The sequence below is a fragment of the Trichomycterus rosablanca genome, chromosome 7 (assembly GCF_030014385.1).
Source record: "Trichomycterus rosablanca isolate fTriRos1 chromosome 7, fTriRos1.hap1, whole genome shotgun sequence".
NCBI classification, from domain to species: Eukaryota; Metazoa; Chordata; class Actinopteri; order Siluriformes; family Trichomycteridae; genus Trichomycterus; species Trichomycterus rosablanca.
Window position 1 is genome coordinate 19235296 of NC_085994.1, and position 17170 is coordinate 19252465.

At 40.0% G+C, this 17170-nt stretch overlaps 1 protein-coding gene across 1 annotated transcript in view; it reads left to right on the forward strand.

Annotated features, from left to right (window-relative positions):
- The window catches only part of LOC134317757 (fibrinogen C domain-containing protein 1-like), a 103656-nt gene that overhangs the window by 68311 nt on the left and 18175 nt on the right, over positions 1-17170 (forward strand). Inside the window, exon 5 of the mRNA XM_062998480.1 lies at positions 9144-9240. Within this exon, the coding sequence (XP_062854550.1) occupies positions 9144-9240 (97 nt within the window). The remainder of the gene's footprint in view (positions 1-9143; positions 9241-17170) is intronic.

Below are 17170 nucleotides of genomic sequence, written 5' to 3' on the forward strand. Positions count from 1 at the left end.
TTCCGACACGTGTACAGCCCTCGTCTTCTCGCCCCTGCATTCTGCACAGGCGTCTCTTCCACCAATCAGGGTCCTTACACAGCGTATGAAGAACCACCCACCCACCACCCACCCACACAAGGCCCCCACCCTGCAGATAAGGTGACCAATTAGTATCTGCTGCTGGTGTGCAAGCGGAATATCCCATTTTTTCCCATAAAAGACCTGGAATGCTGATTCATCTGACCACAATACACATTTCCACTGTGTGATGGTCCATCCTAGATGCCTCCGAGCCCAGAGAAGTCAACGCCGCTTCTGGACATGGTTAACATGAGGCTTCTTTTTTGCACAGTAAAGGTTTATGTGGCATTTGTGCATGTAACTCCGTATTGTAGTGCTTGACAAAGGTTTGCCAAAGTAATCCCTCACCCATGTGGTTATATCAGCTATTGCTGAGTGGTGGTCCTGAGGTATTGAAGATCACAGGCGTTTAGCCTAAGCTTGCATCCTTGGCCTTTACACACTGAAATTCCTCCTGATTCCTTGAAATGTTTAATGATATGATGCACTGTAGAGGGAGAAATATACAAATCCCTTCCAATCTTTCTTTGAGGTACATTGTTTTTAAACATTTAATTTAATTTTAATTATATATATATATACAACCCCAAGTCTTTGTGGCAGTGTCTGATGAATTACAGAAATGTATGCTCTCTTTCAAATTTCCATCTGGTTATTGTCTGTGAAAAGTTTGAAGTGTTGTCCTCATATTGATAAAGGTTCTTCAATATAATTTAGTTTTTACAACCTTTCCTACCAAAAACATACAGAATATTAATTGGTTGGTTTAAAATTCCAACAGATGATTTTCCTTTATGTCAATTTGCTGCAGTGTTGGTCATTACTGCAGGTCAGATAGGTGTGCATGCAATTCAGTGGATCAAATTAAAAGTTTTTTATTGATGGCAAAATAGTGTCATTGATGGAGGTGTGTAATTTGGACTATATAGGGAACCAAGGAGAAGAGGTAAATTGAAAAGAAAAAGCAGACTTTAAAGCTATATTGCCTGTATCTATCTTGTCACATCTATATGGATCCAAATTGCCACATTTTTGCTCAGTGAAATCTGGGATGCTTTAATAGAGTGGATCGATCACTGTGCTAACCTGAACCTGCTGTCCCGTAGGAGGCCTGCAGTAATCTGGGAAGAAATAACTTAGTCAGAACCAGCTGGGTTCCTCAAGCATCACATTCTTCTCTTTTCAAGGTGCTCTTGATCTGTCACAGGGGAGGCAGGACTGAGTGTATTGACAGTTTAGAGCAATAATTGACAAGTGTGTTCATCAGTTTTGGTGTTTGTCAGAGTGATAGAAGTAGGTCATGTTTGCTTGAGTCATCCATACCCCTTCCAACCTAGAAGATTAGTATTGTACTAGCTTCTGGCTATGCAATATGAATGCTTGGGAAAGGAACAGAACGACAATAATGGATTGCTATCATTTTTGCAGCTGGGTTTGTTTTTCTAGCTCACATCAAAATAAAATCAAGCCTGCAAATGCCCAGTAAATACTGGTTTATACTTTTACTCAATGTCACGAATTCAGCCTCTCTGTGTTTCTGGAGTGCTTCTATGTGCCATGCCACTCTCTCCAGGAGCACATGTTTGCTTTCACTCTCAAGCCAACGCCCCTAATTATAATTGCTAATGATCCACAGCTGCACCTGGTTTAGGGGTAATACTTAGGGCTTTTAAGGAGGCAAGTGGATCATTTTGCGGAGGCTATTTTGGTTTGCTTTGGGATGCTCTTGTCTAGCCCATGCTCATGCTCATGCTCATGCTCATGCTCATGCTCATGCTCATGCTCATGCTCATGCTCATGCTCATGCTCATGCTCATGCTCATGCTCATGCTCATGCTCATGCTCATGCTCATGCTCAGTCTTGTTAAGTGTTGTAGTCTTGTTCATTTTTGGTGTTAGCTTAGGGTCTAGTATAGTTTAGCTTTAAGCATTGTTCATGTGTGTTTAGTTTAGCAGTTAGCGTAGCATTTGGCATAGGTCGTGTGTTTGGTCTTGTGTATCTTCGTCTTGTGTTGTCTTTTGTTATTATTAAATATCTTGAAACATATCTGCATGTGTGTCTGCCCCCTCTTGTCACGTTAGCCCAATTCGTTACACTCAACTTGTTTCTGAAGCTTTCAGCTATTGTAATTAGCAGTTCTGAATATTACTCACAGAAACAAAAACCTCTGAGCGTATTTACCTCTACAGTGGTTGTCCAGTAGAGACATTTGTAGCATTTAGCAGATGCTTTTATTCACAGCGACTTACAATCATGACCAAACACGATTCGAGCATTGAGAGTTGAGGGCCTTGCTCACCTTGCTAAACAAGGTGCAGGGCATTTAAGGAGGCAAGTGGATCATTTCGGTTTGCTTTGGTATGCTCTTGTCTAGTCCATGCTCTTGTTCATGCTCAGTCTTGTTAAGTGTTGTAGTCTAGTTCATATTTGGTGTTAGCTTAGGGTCTAGTATAGTTTAGCTTTAGCATTGTTCATGTGTGTTTAGTTTTTTTGCATTGCATTTAGCATAGGTCGTGTGTTTGTGTTTGGTCTCGTGTACCTTTGTCTTGTCTTTTGTTATTATTAAATATCTTGGAACATCTCTGCATGTGTGTCCGCCCCCTCTCGTCACGTTAGTCCAATTCGTTACACTCAACTTGCTTCAGCTAGTGGGATGAGCAGTTTTGAAAAGGGAAGCTTAGCAGTTCTGAATATTACTCACAGAAACAAAAACCTCTGAATGTATTTACCTTCACAATGGTTGTCCAGTAGAGACATTTGCAGCATTTAGCAGACGGGTTTATCCAAAGTGATTCACAATTATGACTGAATTTGTGCATTTGAGAGTTAAGGGCGTTGCTCAGTGGCCCAACAGTGGCAGCTTGGCTGTGGTGGGGCTTCTAATTACAAGTCCAGTACCTTAACCAGTGAGCTACCACATTCAATTGTGAATAACATTAAGTCTGCATCCCAAGATGTAAACTGCAGTGAAATACACTATATGGCCAAACATATGTGGACACCTAATTATGAGCTTGTTGAAATTATGTCTATTTTTATGTAGTCCCTCTGTTATAGAAAGAGGGTCTACATAAAATAACATATTTATATATATATATATGAATAATATATTCATATATATATATATATATATACAGTGTATCACAAAAGTGAGTACACCCCTCACGTTTCTGCAAATATTTTATTATATCTTTTCATGGGACAACACTATAGAAATAAAACTTGAATATAACTTAGAGTAGTCAGTGTACAACTTGTATAGCAGTGTACATTTACTGTCTTCTGAAAATAACTCAACACACAGCAATTAATGTCTAAATGGCTGGCAACATAAGTAAGTACACCCCACAGTGAACATGTCCAAATTGTGCCCAAAGTGTCAATATTTTGTGTGACCACCATTATTATCCAGCACTGCCTTAACCCTCCTGGGCATGGAATTCACCAGAGCTGCACAGGTTTCTACTGGAATCCTCTTCCACTCCTCCATGATGACATCACGGAGCTGGTGGATGTTAGACACCTTGAACTCCTCCACCTTCCACTTGAGGATGTGCCACAGGTGCTCAATTGGGTTTAGTCCATCACCTTTACCTTCAGCTTCCTCAGCAAGGCAGTTGTCATCTTGGAGGTTGTGTTTGGGGTCGTTATCCTGTTGGAAAACTGCCATGAGGCCCAGTTTTCGAAGGGAGGGGATCATGCTCTGTTTCAGAATGTCACAGTACATGTTGGAATTCATGTTTCCCTCAATGAACTGCAGCTCCCCAGTGCCAGCAACACTCATGCAGCCCAAGACCATGATGCTACCACCACCATGCTTGACTGTAGGCAAGATACAGTTGTCTTGGTACTTCTCACCAGGGCGCCGCCACACATGCTGGACACCATCTGAGCCAAACAAGTTTATCTTGGTCTCGTCAGACCACAGGGCATTCCAGTAATCCATGTTCTTGGACTGCTTGTCTTCAGCAAACTGTTTGCGGGCTTTCTTGTGCGTCAGCTTCCTTCTGGGACGACGACCATGCAGACCGAGTTGATGCAGTGTGCGGCGTATGGTCTGAGCACTGACAGGCTGACCTCCCACGTCTTCAACCTCTGCAGCAATGCTGGCAGCACTCATGTGTCTATTTTTTAAAGCCAACCTCTGGATATGACGCCGAACACGTGGACTCAACTTTTTTGGTCGACCCTGTTCCGAGTGGAACCTGTCCTGGAAAACCGCTGTATGACCTTGGCCACCATGCTGTAGCTCAGTTTCAGGGTGTTAGCAATCTTCTTATAGCTCAGGCCATCTTTGTGGAGAGCAACAATTCTATTTCTCACATCCTCAGAGAGTTCTTTGCCATGAGGTGCCATGTTGAATATCCAGTGTCCAGTATGAGAGAATTGTACCCAAAACACCAAATTTAACAGCCCTGCTCCCCATTTACACCTGGGACCTTGACACATGACACCAGGGAGGGACAACGACACATTTGGGCACAATTTGGACATGTTCACTGTGGGGTGTACTCACTTATGTTGCCAGCTATTTAGACATTAATGGCTGTGTGTTGAGTTATTTTCAGAAGACAGTAAATCACTCACTTTTGTGATACACTGTATATATATGAAAGGACATTCACTGATATTGAATGAGAAAGCCTGGCTTGCAGTCGATTCCAGTTCATCCCCAATATACACAATAAGTCAGTGGTCAGCGCTCAATGCACAATGCAAGTGGAATTCCTCAACATCAAATCCATCAAGGCATGTCTAGGACAATGGGACAGCTGGTGTAGTGTGTGCTTAACAGCATCGTGGGATTTGGAGATGTGGATTCATTCCCTAAGTCTGGCAACTGTCTGTAAGGCATTCATCCAGGTACTGAGTGACAGAAATAGTCAGTGTATAATAAACTGTAATAAAGCCCTGTCCAGGGTGTAATCCTTCATTATGCCAAGCATATCTATCTTCTGCCAGTCTTCTGTGTTCCAGATCAGGGTAGAACAGATCTTCTTCTTTATTTGCAACAATATTGCAAATTACTGTGTGTGAAAGAAGTACAGAGGCCATAGGTGTGCATATGTAACTGAAATACGGTGGTTAATTCACAGGAATTTATTAGTATTCTGTCCAGAGGTGCCTGCAACCCTGGTCAAGATAAAACACTTTAGATAGATAGATAGATAGATAGATAGATAGATAGATAGATAGATAGATAGATAGATAGATAGATAGATAGATAGATAGATAGATAGATAGATAGATAGATAGATAGATAGATAGATAGATAGATCAGACAGACAGACAGACAGACAGACAGACAGAGTCCATTTTATCAGCTCCACTTACCATATAGAAGCACTTTGAAGTTCAACAATTACTGAATGTAGTCCATCTATTTCTCTACATTCTCAGCACTGCAGTGACATGGTGGTGGTTTGTTAGTGTGTGTTGTGTTGGTATGAGTGGATCAGACACAGCAGCGCTGCTGGAGTTTTTAAATACCGTGTCCACTCACTGTCCACTCTATTAGACACTCCTACCTAGTTGGTCCACCTTGTAGATGTAAAGTCAGAGACAATCGCTCATCTATTGCTGCTGTTTGAGTTGGTCATCTTTGAGATCTTCATCAGTGGTCACAGGACGCAGCCCACGGGGCGCTGTTGGCTAGATATTTTTGGTTGGTATACTATTCTCAGTCCAGCAGTGACAGTGAGGTGTTTAAAGACTCCATCAGCGCTGCTGTGTCTGATCCACTCATACCAGCACAACACACACTAACACACCACCACCATGTCAGTGTCACTGCAGTGCTGAGAATGATCCACCACCTAAATAATACCTGCTCTGTGGTGGTCCTGTGGGGGTCCTGACCATTGAAGAACAGCATGAAAGGGGCAAACAAAGCGTGCATGCAGAGAAACAGATTGACTACAGTCAGTAATTGTAGAACTACAAAATGCTTCTATATGGTAAGTGGAGCTGATAAAACGGACAGTGAGTGTAGAAACAAGGAGGTGGTTTTAATGTTATGGCTGATCAGTGTATATGTATATATATATATGATGGTTGTGTAAAGTGAATGAATTGCTTTCTCTGGAAAAATATGCCATGATGGAATTATAAACCTGTGTTTTATAGGATACAACTTGCTCCACCAGCATTTTTCAGAGGATGTATAGAGGGTTGTAAAGTTCCTGAACTCTGTCTAAACAACCTGCAGACAAACATGTCCCATCGTCCACAGCAAAGCGGTATAATCTGGTTCTAAAACTCATTCTGCCTAAAGGACCAGTGTCTGCTATTGTGTGTACTGTTGGCAGTGGTCATTTATTATAGTGGGAGAAATTGCTTTGGGGACACACAGTGTGAATCTGCTGAAGTAGATTCATGGTGGGCATGAGGGGAGATGGAGGAAACAAAACATTTCACACTCACACCTCTGGATCTAATACCATTACAACATATTTTAGCTTTGCTGTGCAACCACAATATGGGACGATGCAGTCAGCAGGTTTTCTGCAAAGCTGTAGCCTTAGTCATCAATCATCCCCAACGTTTCATCTCTCTAACTCAGGAGTGCCACAGTGCCCTGGTGGGGATATTAATATTTGCTCTTGTAAAATATTTATTGAAACATAAGAAAGTCCCTGTTTTTTAATTACCTGCATTTATCCTCTGGGTTTAATCAAGATTTAGAGCTAGCGAGGCTGAAAGGTGACATGCTGAATGGTTAGATTACAGTGAATCATTAATTTTTTTGGGCTGCTTTATAGATTTAAAGAGTTATGAGAATGGATTAATGCATGAAGCCAAAGCTTTAAATTTTGACTGCAGCATTAGTGTAGCTGCATGTTTTATTGAGACAAATGCTGGTTTTTCCAAGATCTTACAGCTGAAAGGTTCAAGCCCTTAAGCGTCCTGGTAGAGTTATAAGCTACACATCTTCACAAAATAAATGCACCTCCAGCGACTTTAATGACCTTCTGCCAAGGGACAAAAATTTATTTTACTTTGAAATTAATGGCAAAGAGTCTATGGATCCCTGTCACCACACACCCAATGAATTAGAATTAGAATTTCTTAGTCAAGCCAGAGAATATTTCTCCATTACAGAGAACTTGGTATCGTTCCTGTGAGGCGTTCGTGTGAATATGCGTCTGTCTTAGAAAGCTCATGCTGAGCACATAGGGACGGAACTGTTCATGGCTCATTTACATTGATTGCCAGGCTTTTCCTTCGCTGGCATTTTTAGCAAATATCGACCTACCGTCTGCCTGATTAATCTTCTATAAGGGCATCAGCAGTCAATTAGTGTCTGAAATGCACTTTAAATTCAGAGTGTTCTTCATCTTCTCACCGATTTGCTCTCACAAAGGGCCTGGAACTTTCTACATAATTTTACTTTGAATCATTTACAGCATGCCAGCCAAATATTCACCAGTGCAATGATTGCATTTCTTCTAGTTATCTCTGACATTACAAACCCCAGAAAAGTTGGGACATTTTGTAAAGTGCAGTAAAAAATGTACCTTTACTGATCAACTCCATTGTGTTTTGTAAATATAAACACATTTAGAATTTAAAGTATACAACACATTCAAAAGAAGTTGGGACAGAGGCAGGTTACTCCTGTTTGCAATAGTTCTTAGTGAAACACATGAATTCAGTAATTAGAAGGGGTGTCCCAATACTTGTGTCTATATAGTGTACACCGATCAACCATAACATTAAAACCACCTCCTTGTTTCTACACTCACTGTCCATTTTATCAGCTCCACTTACCATATAGAAGCACTTTGTAGTTCTACAATTACTGACTGTAGTCAATCTGTTTCTCTGCATACTTTTTTAGCCTGCTTTCACCCTGTTCTTCAATGATCAGGACCCCCACAGGACCACCACAGAGCAGGTATTATTTGGGTGGTGGGTCATTCTCAGCACTGCAGGGACGCTGACATGGTGGTGGTGTGTTAGTGTGTGTTGTGCTGGTATGAGGAGATAAGGCACAGCAGCGCTGATGGAGTTTTTAAACACCTCACTGTCACTGCTGGACTGAGGATAGTCCATCTACCTAAAAAATATTCAGCCAACAGCTTCTCATGGGGAGCGTTCTGTGACCACTGATGAAGGTCTAGAAGATGACCAACTCAAACAGCAGCAATAGATGAGTGATAGTCTCTGACTTTACATCTACAAGGTGGACCAACTAGGTAGGAGTGTCTAATAGAGTGGACAGTGAGTGGACGCAGTATTTAAAAACTCCAGCAGCACTGCTGTGTCTGATCCACTCATACCAGCACAACACACACTAACACACCACCATGTCATTGTCACTGCAGCGCTGTGAATCATCCACCACCCAAATAATACCTGCTCTGTGGTTGTCCATTAAAGAACAGGGTGAAAGCAGGTTAAAAAGAAACAGATGGACTGCAGTCAGTAATTGTGAAACTACAAAGTGCTTCTATATGGTAAGTGGAGCTGATAAAATGGACAGTGTGTGTAGAAATAAGGAGGTGGTTTTAATGTTATGGCTGATCAGTGTATTTTGTCTATTTTGTAATTACTAATGTGGCCGAGCAGTCATGAAAGCATTTCACTGCCAGTTGTACTGTGTATGACTATGTATGTTACAAATGTGTCCATGGTAACTCCTGTCCATGGAAGGTCGACTGGCCTGACGAATTCTTAACAGCTAACTTGCTCTGACTCCAAAAGCTTTAGCAGAACAAAGGCTAAGAGAGAAGATAAATTAGTTTTTTCGTGTATGTGTTTTCTAGGTTGCACTGTATTGTGTGCAGTATTGGTGTTAAGAAGATCTGGATTATCACAGTTTGCTTTTTCCCTTAAGAAATACTGCTAAAATAAGCTTTAACTATCTCCCAGTTAAATCTGTCAGGGTCAATAAAAGCATCAGTGGAGATCAGTTTGCTGTTCTTGCCCACCATAAACTGTTTATGGTCTCAATGATCATTTAAAGTCAGCCACAGCCGTTCAGGTATCTGATTTTGCTGTATGTCAGGGTAAAGCTGGCCTCTTAAGATTAGAATAGCAATTTTAAAGTTTGTGTATGTGTATGTGTCTTCCTCAGGTGTTTCAGCGCAGAAAAGATGGCTCTGTAAATTTCTACAGGGACTGGGATGCTTATCGAGAGGGCTTTGGGAAGATCACAGGGGAACATTGGCTTGGTAAGTCCTGATTGTATGCTAGCAGCAGTCAATACTACAGAGGGTGTTTAAAGAGAAGGAAGGACCTGGGATGTCACAAGGTGGCGTCCAGTGTCTATGTTGGTTTCCTTAAAGGTACTCTTGTTTTTTCAACTACCACAAAATTGTAGAAAGTGAAGTGGCAATCTATTGGTTACTCTAAAATTTGCTCTAAGTGTATAGATTAGTGAATAGGTAAGTGTTTTATGCTCCTGGATAGATTGAGCTGCCCTGCACTTAACATTTAAGTTCTATCCAAGAAAATTCTGGCAACCTTGGATATCTAAGCTGCATACATTTTAGCAATTTGAATTGGTTGGCCATATAGACAACAGGTCTAAATATAAATATTTTTTGAGCCTATCTATTAATGTATCTCTTGAACTTTGTAAAGCACCAAGGACATGGAGTGACAGGCTTGATAAATAAGCTCCAGTATAAAATGAATGACAATTTCTGTGATTGATTATTCTGACTAGTGCATACAAAGAAAAGCTGAAAAGTGTCATCAACTACAAGGCTGACTGCAAAACATGGTACCTTACACAGGCAGTCCAACTAGTAGTCACTGAGCCACCCTGCACTAATTCCAGGATGTTGTTAAAGATTAGCCTGAAACTTTCCCATTTACAATTCAATAGGGGACATGAGGAAGCTGTTCACAATTAACCTTAATGACCATTAAGAAGGGCTGAATGAAATAAAGAGAACATTAACTTTGTACAAGCATACAAAGAGACAGAGGGTAGAAAGGTAAAGACTTTTCAGTCAGAAAACCCTTTATTTTTTGCACTTGTCGGTTCAAACTCAGCTCTGCCATCCGGCTGGGCTGGGCGCCTGTATGAACAATGATTGGCTGTTGTTCATACAGGGTGGGAGCCAAACAGGGAACTCCTCATAACTGAGGCAATTACAACCTCTGCTGGCTGATTGATGGCGCCTGCACAGAGTCGAGGGATAATGCGTCGATCAGGGTGTGGCTCTCCGTACACAAAGCTGATCGGCATATGAACTCGCCTCATACAGGTGAAAAGAAAACCCTTTATTTTTCTCTAAACATTTCTGTAACAATCCAAAGTGTCATTTTAATGTTGTATCAAGCAAAATTAACTCAAATAAACCAGATTTATAGGATGGACTCACAGTTGCATGTTAAGTTCTCCTATCAACTGTCTGCAAATAGTCCTTGGCAGGACCCTGATAGCTCAGAACTGACAGCTCTGGCAAGATCTAGCAGGTAAGCTCAGATAATTGTAAAAAATAAAAAGTACATATGTCATTATTAAATCTTACGATTTAAACACTGTTAGAATAAAAAAATAATTAAATCATATCGGCTGAGTAGTTAAAGCCTGTAAACACAGAGATGCTTCACGCATTATGATAACTCCTTACACACAGAGTTAAATAGTGATTTACAGTTTTGGAATGTGTGGAACAAAGGAGCAATGGATAAGTTTCATTTTAACCAAGCAGTTTCACTCCTGATTGTACTGGGGCTTAGTAACTAATAGCCTACAAGATGTAATGTGTTCTAATTTTTAATCAACATGATCAGATGTGTAAACAAGTGCTTGTAACAACAGTTTGCTCCCTACCAAGCACAAGTGTTAGGATTTGCTTAGCATGCACTTTAAACAGAGGGGATAAATATGTTTGCTTCTTGTTAACAGACAACACAGTAAAAATGTATCACTAATGTATTTTCAAATATGGATTTACCTTGAGAATACACAAGCGTGCACTGTTGTAGTTCAGGAAGGGAATTATGTATGAATAAAGAAGAGGGTATTTGTGATCCATCAAAAGGAAACATTGGGCGCTCAAGTGGCACAGCGGTAAAACACGTTAGCACACCAGCGCTGACATTTTGAACATTTGAAGCTCTGGCATCCGGCAGGCTGGGTGCCTACAGGAACCACGATTGGCTGTTGTTCAAGGGGGGTGCCAGAGGGGACATAACTGATGCAGTTACGACCTCTGCTGGCTGATTGATGGCGCCTGCACAGAGTCAAGAGATAATGAGGATCAGGGTGTTTCTCTCCATACACAAAGTTGATCCACATATGAACTCACATATGAACTCGCCTTGTGGAGGTGAAAAGATGAAGTTGGCTACTGCACACGTGTGGGAGGGGACGTGTGTTAGTCAAGGCTCTCCTCAGTCAGAGTGGAGGTCAACATGAGTAGAGAGGAAGCGTAATGCAATTGGGTAATTGGATACAACTAGATTGGGAATAAAATTGAGTAATGTATTATTTGTAAAACGGGTTCAAAAGATATGCTTTATTTCTTACTAGCAATTAAATAAAGTAATAATAAGTAATAAATAAATGTACATACCAGATAGGTAGGTACTGTACATTTAAGTGATTCAGTGTAGGACCACCATCATCCAAAAATGTGCATGGAAATTCCTGGTTTGTAATAAATGTGCATGTTTAAGTAAGGGATGTATTACATTTGGGGATGATAGTTGTAGCTGTAGTCACAGTACATGTGATAAATGCAGCAGGTATGATCAGACAAACAATTTACTTTATAGCGAGATTACTGTGGCTCAGTGGGTAGCACTGTTGCCTTACAGCAAGAAGGTCCTGGGTTCAAACCCCAGGTGGGGCGGTCCGGGTCCTTTCTGTGTGGAGTTTGCATGTTCTCACCATGTCTGCGTGGGTTTCCTCCCACAGTCCAAAGACATCCAAGTGAGGTGAACTTGACGGTGAGTGTGTTTGACATTAAACTTGTGAGCTGATGAATCTTGTGTAACCAGTGACTTCCGTTTCTGTCATGAATGTAACCAAAGTGTATAAAACACTTTAAAATCCTAATAAATAAATAAATCTTAAAGAATTACTGCACATTTTGACAATAGTTATTACATTAAAGGCTTGTTTTATTTATGTATTATTTCTGGGTTGCAGATGTTTTGCAGTTCAGAACTATTCTCTATGAAATCAGCTTCATAAGGCTCTAACATGTCTCATTCCAGCTTTTTTATGTAAAGCATCTGCTACTGGCTGCTACTGGCTTACACAATTCACACCTAAAGGGATTAAACACTTGACACACTGCATCGTAAATGATCATCTGTTACACCTTGTTGGCAGTTTCATATAATCCTCTCTGAAAATACAGACGATTTCATATTCCAGTTTTCATTCTCATTGACTGATCTGAGCAGCTGTCGACTAGTGAATGTTTGGCCAGATTATATCATAACAGAAATGTGCCAGACAGTACAGACCCCAACAACCCTAAACAACAAATAGTGGGTGCCAGGATTGCAAGTGCATCGTCACAAAAACTAAAAAAATCATTAAATGTTTTAAGAAGAGTCTTAAAAGTAACGGCAGTGTATGCCATACAAAGATAAATGATAAATAAAAATAAAGAGTGGTTGTTGCTTACTACATTATCTTTGCTGAATAGATTAAAAGTACAGCCACAGCATTAATTAAGCACCTTTAAGACCTGGTCCCGCAAAAAACTCAAAACTACAAAGAGTTACTGTATAAAAAGTTCAGCTCAGTTAAACGAAATATTTTTTTTTCTGGCCGCTCAGGTGGCGCAGCAGTAAAACACGCTAGCACACCAGAGCTGGGATTTCGAATACATCAGATCAAATCCTATCTCTGCCATCCGGCTGGGCTGGGCGGCTGCATGAACAACGATTGGCTGTTGTTCATAGGGTAGGACAAGCCAGACTAGGGTTCCGCAAAAGTGAGCGAAATACGACTTCTGCTGGATGGTTGATGGCTTCTGCACAGGGTCGTGGAATAATGCTGATCAGGTTGTGGCTCTCCGTGCACAAAGCTGATCGGCATATAAACTCGCCTTGTGCAGGTGAAGGTGGAAGATGGTTGATGGCGTCTGCACAGGGTCGTGGAATAATGCTGATCAGGGTGTGGCTCTCCATGCACAAAGTTGATCGGCATATAAACTCGCCTTGTGCAGGTGAAGAGATTCAGGTGGCTACTGCAAGTGTTGGAGAGGGCATGTGACAGTCTCACTCTCCTCAATCGGGGCGGGGGTCAGCTCCAGTAAACGGGAAGTAAAACGCAACTGGGTGAAAATTGGACGCGCTAAAGTTTGGGGAAAAAGGGGAGAAAATGCTTTAAAAAAATCTGAAAAATGTTTTTACCCAAACTACACTGGCTAAAAGACTAACCATTAAACTAACAACTTGAATACACTGCTGCTACACAAGAAAAACATTTCTCAACTCTGCTCTAAAATCAGCACCTTACATTTAAAATGAAGTGTGTTGCTGAACATATAAACAAAGTACAAACAGAAGTTAACCTGTATTTATAGTTAAACTGCAATTTGTAAAGCTAACACCATATTAAACTGTCTGTTTATTGTCTTTTTAAAAGCTAAATCAATTTTAGTGCACAAAATTAACTCCAAAGACTTGGTATTGATTGTCAATATTTAGTGTTTGACTCTTGTGAGATTGAATTCCAGTCCTACAGATGCAAACTAGATGGTGATAGAAAACACTTATGGTGTATTGAGTAGCACAGCTACACAGCAAAACTGCCCCTTTTCCATTGTACTGTACCGCATGGTGGTATGTTTGTTTTTAAAATCTGTACTGTACCTACCTACAAGTGGTATCTTAAATCTATAAGCATATATTTAGTACTTGATTTATTTTCCAGTCAGAAAACCCTTTATTTTTGCACTCAGGTGGTGCAGCGGTAAAACACTCTAGCACACCAGAGCTGACATTTCGAACTCGTCGGTTCGAAACTCAGCTCTGCCATGCGGCAGGCCGGGCGCCTAAGCGATTGTTAAAGGCGGGTGCCGGAGGGGACCTCATAACTGATGCAGTTACAACCTCTGCTGGCTGATTGATGGCGCCTGCATGGAGTCGAGGGATAATGCGTTGATCAGGGTGTGTCTCTCCATACACAAAACTGATCCACATATGAACTCACCTCATGCAGGTGAAAAGATGCAGTCGGCTACTGCACACGTGTCGGAGGGGGCACGTGTTTTAAACTTCTCGTTTTCCATTGTACTGTACTGTACTGTATGGTGGTACTTTTGTTTTTAAATCTGAGAATCTGGGATTTGTATTATAACTATATTTAGTAGATATAAACAAATCTGATGTTTGCAAGACATTCACTAAAAAGTTAAGACAGAGGCATGTTTACCACTGTGTTACATCACCTTTAACTGCACTTTTTAATAGTTTGGAAATTGAGGATTGTCATGAAATACCCATAAAACCCATAAAATACTGAAAGAATTGTTTTGCAAGTGGAATTCTAATTATTCTCGCTTGGTACAAGACTTCTTTATATTCACCTCTTGATAATGCTCTGTAAATTATTTATCAGACAGGCAGGCAAACATGCTAACACACTGTGTCTATAAAGCCATGTTGTTGTAACATGGGCAGACTGATGCCTGGCATTGTTCTACTAAAATAACATGGACTTCCTTGGAAAATACATTGCTTTGATGGCAGGATGTGTCTTTCTTAAATCCCAATATTCTTACAACATGCCGTGGGCACGTTATACTAATAATAGTCTGGTTGGTCCTTTTCATCTTTGGCACAGAGAACTCAATGTCCATTTATCTTGAAAACAAGCTGAAGTGTGGACTCATCTGACCACAGCACTTGGTCTTTCTGAGATGAGTTTGAGCCCAGAGAACCTAATGACATTTTTGCATAGAACTGACTTGGTTTTCTTTTTGTGTAATAGTTTTGGGTTGCATGTTTTTTTTATTACACCTGAACCCATAAGGCTATGTTCATCACAGTACCATGCTCGGCACGGTGACTCAGTGGGTAGCACTTTCGCCTCACAGCAAGAAGGTCCTGGGTTCCATTCCCAGGTGGGGTGGTCTGGGTCCTTTCTGAGTGGAGTTTGTATGTTCTCTTCGTGTTTTCTTGGGTTTCCTCCGGAAGCTCTGGTTTACTCCCACAGTCCAAAGATATGCAAGTGAGGTGAATTGGAGATACAGATTTGTCCGTGACTGTGTTTGAAACTAAACTTGTGAACTGATGAATCTTGTGTAATGAGTAACTACCGTTCCTGTCATGAATGTAACCAAAGTGTAAAACATGACGTTACAATCCAAATAAACAAACACAGTAGCATGCTAGATTCTTATGAAATACTGTCTGTGGTCTCAAAGGTTATGCACTTTGAACACTGTTTTCCAGCCATGCCCTACCAATAACTGTAAATTCCCTGAATATTTTCCCACAATATTATGTACAGTAGACAGTAAAAGGCATAAAACATTTGCAACATTAAATTTGTCTTACAAACATATTGCCAATTCTCTCTTTAAGTTTGGCTTAAAGTGATAAGAAATTACTTATTGTTGCTTGCACAGACCTTTGCTTTTGGTGGATTCTACTTTTATGGGTATAGGACAATTTCACCTGTTTATTGTGGAATGATTTGATTAAATTGATTAAATGATTAAATTGAATACTTTTCACTTTTATTTTGCCACTTATTTTTTTTTTTTTTTTTTACATTCTGAAGTAACTGAGAATGAATACTGTGCTATAAAGCAACAGTGATTTTAATGTGTGCTTAAGCTGCATGGTGTTACACTCCTCAACAACGTTTGTGCAGAGGAATGTGTAAATTAGATCATCTGTTATGATTACCGAAGTGGAAATCCTTGACAAATTTTACAAAACCAATGAAATAAATAAGGTATGACTTATTGCATTTTTGTCTTTGAGGTAGATGTACTTAGCTTTTTGGCTACATGCTGGGCAGAAGACTTGGCATGTTATGTATGAGTTTTGCATACTGGTGGTGCTAACTAGAAGGCAATGCAGAAAAAAGACTCTATTTATGTTCAGAACAGCCATACAGTGGACCCTTGGGTTACCAACGGTTTACCATACGAACTATCTTTTTCAACTTAACGTACAAACAAATTTCGGATTACGAACTGAAACTGAACAAGTTAACTCCGACCGTCTCTCTCTACATATACATATATATATATACAGTAAGTGAACATTCGGACAGCGGATTGTGTTTTTCCTGTGTTTTCTTTATATTTTGTATAATTCTATATTAAAATGGCCTCAAAGAAGGTGCAGAGAAAGCGTAGTGCTGAGAAAATGGACAAATCTATTACTATTCGTTGTTGTATAATTACTCCTGCCAGTAGCTGTCACTGTGTATCAGACAGAGGGGACAGTGAGTGAGAGAGAAGAAGGAAGTCACTAAAGTATTCTTTCTTTCGTTCAATTACACCTACAGAATACAACACTATTGAAATAAAGTAGAAAATAATAGAGAAATATAAGTTATTGTTGTTACATTTTATTAAAAAAAGAAGGAAATGTATTATGGTGTATAGTAAAGCACACGTACTGTACTGAAATGTGATGTGTGTTTTATGTACAGTACTACTGTGTATTGTTGTTTATTATTGTTTATTACAGGAATGTATATTCTATAATTTAAGATTTAAGGGAAAAAATGGAACTTGTATTTATAACAAAAAATACCATTTAAGACATTCGAGAGGTTAGGTAAGGTGGGGGGTTTGGGAGGTCTGGCATGGATTAATTGTATTTACATTATTTCTTATGGAAAAAATAGGTTTAACTAACGAACATTTTGACTTAAGAACAGCCCCTCGGAACCAATTAAATGTATAAGTCAAGGGTCTACTGTACTTTAAGAAATGGTAAAATATGTATTTATGTTTGTATTAATGTGTTCTGCATTCTGAGATGCTTTGAAGAGTGGTTATTGAGGTTACTGTAGCATTCCAGTATAGCTTTTCTACTCTACATTTTAAAATCCAAAATCTTTTAGAAGCTAAAGATTGGGGTTTGACAACACCCATCTTGGTTTTTTAGACCTTATTAAAAGACATTGCATTCGTTATTAGTCTTTTTCAGACATAC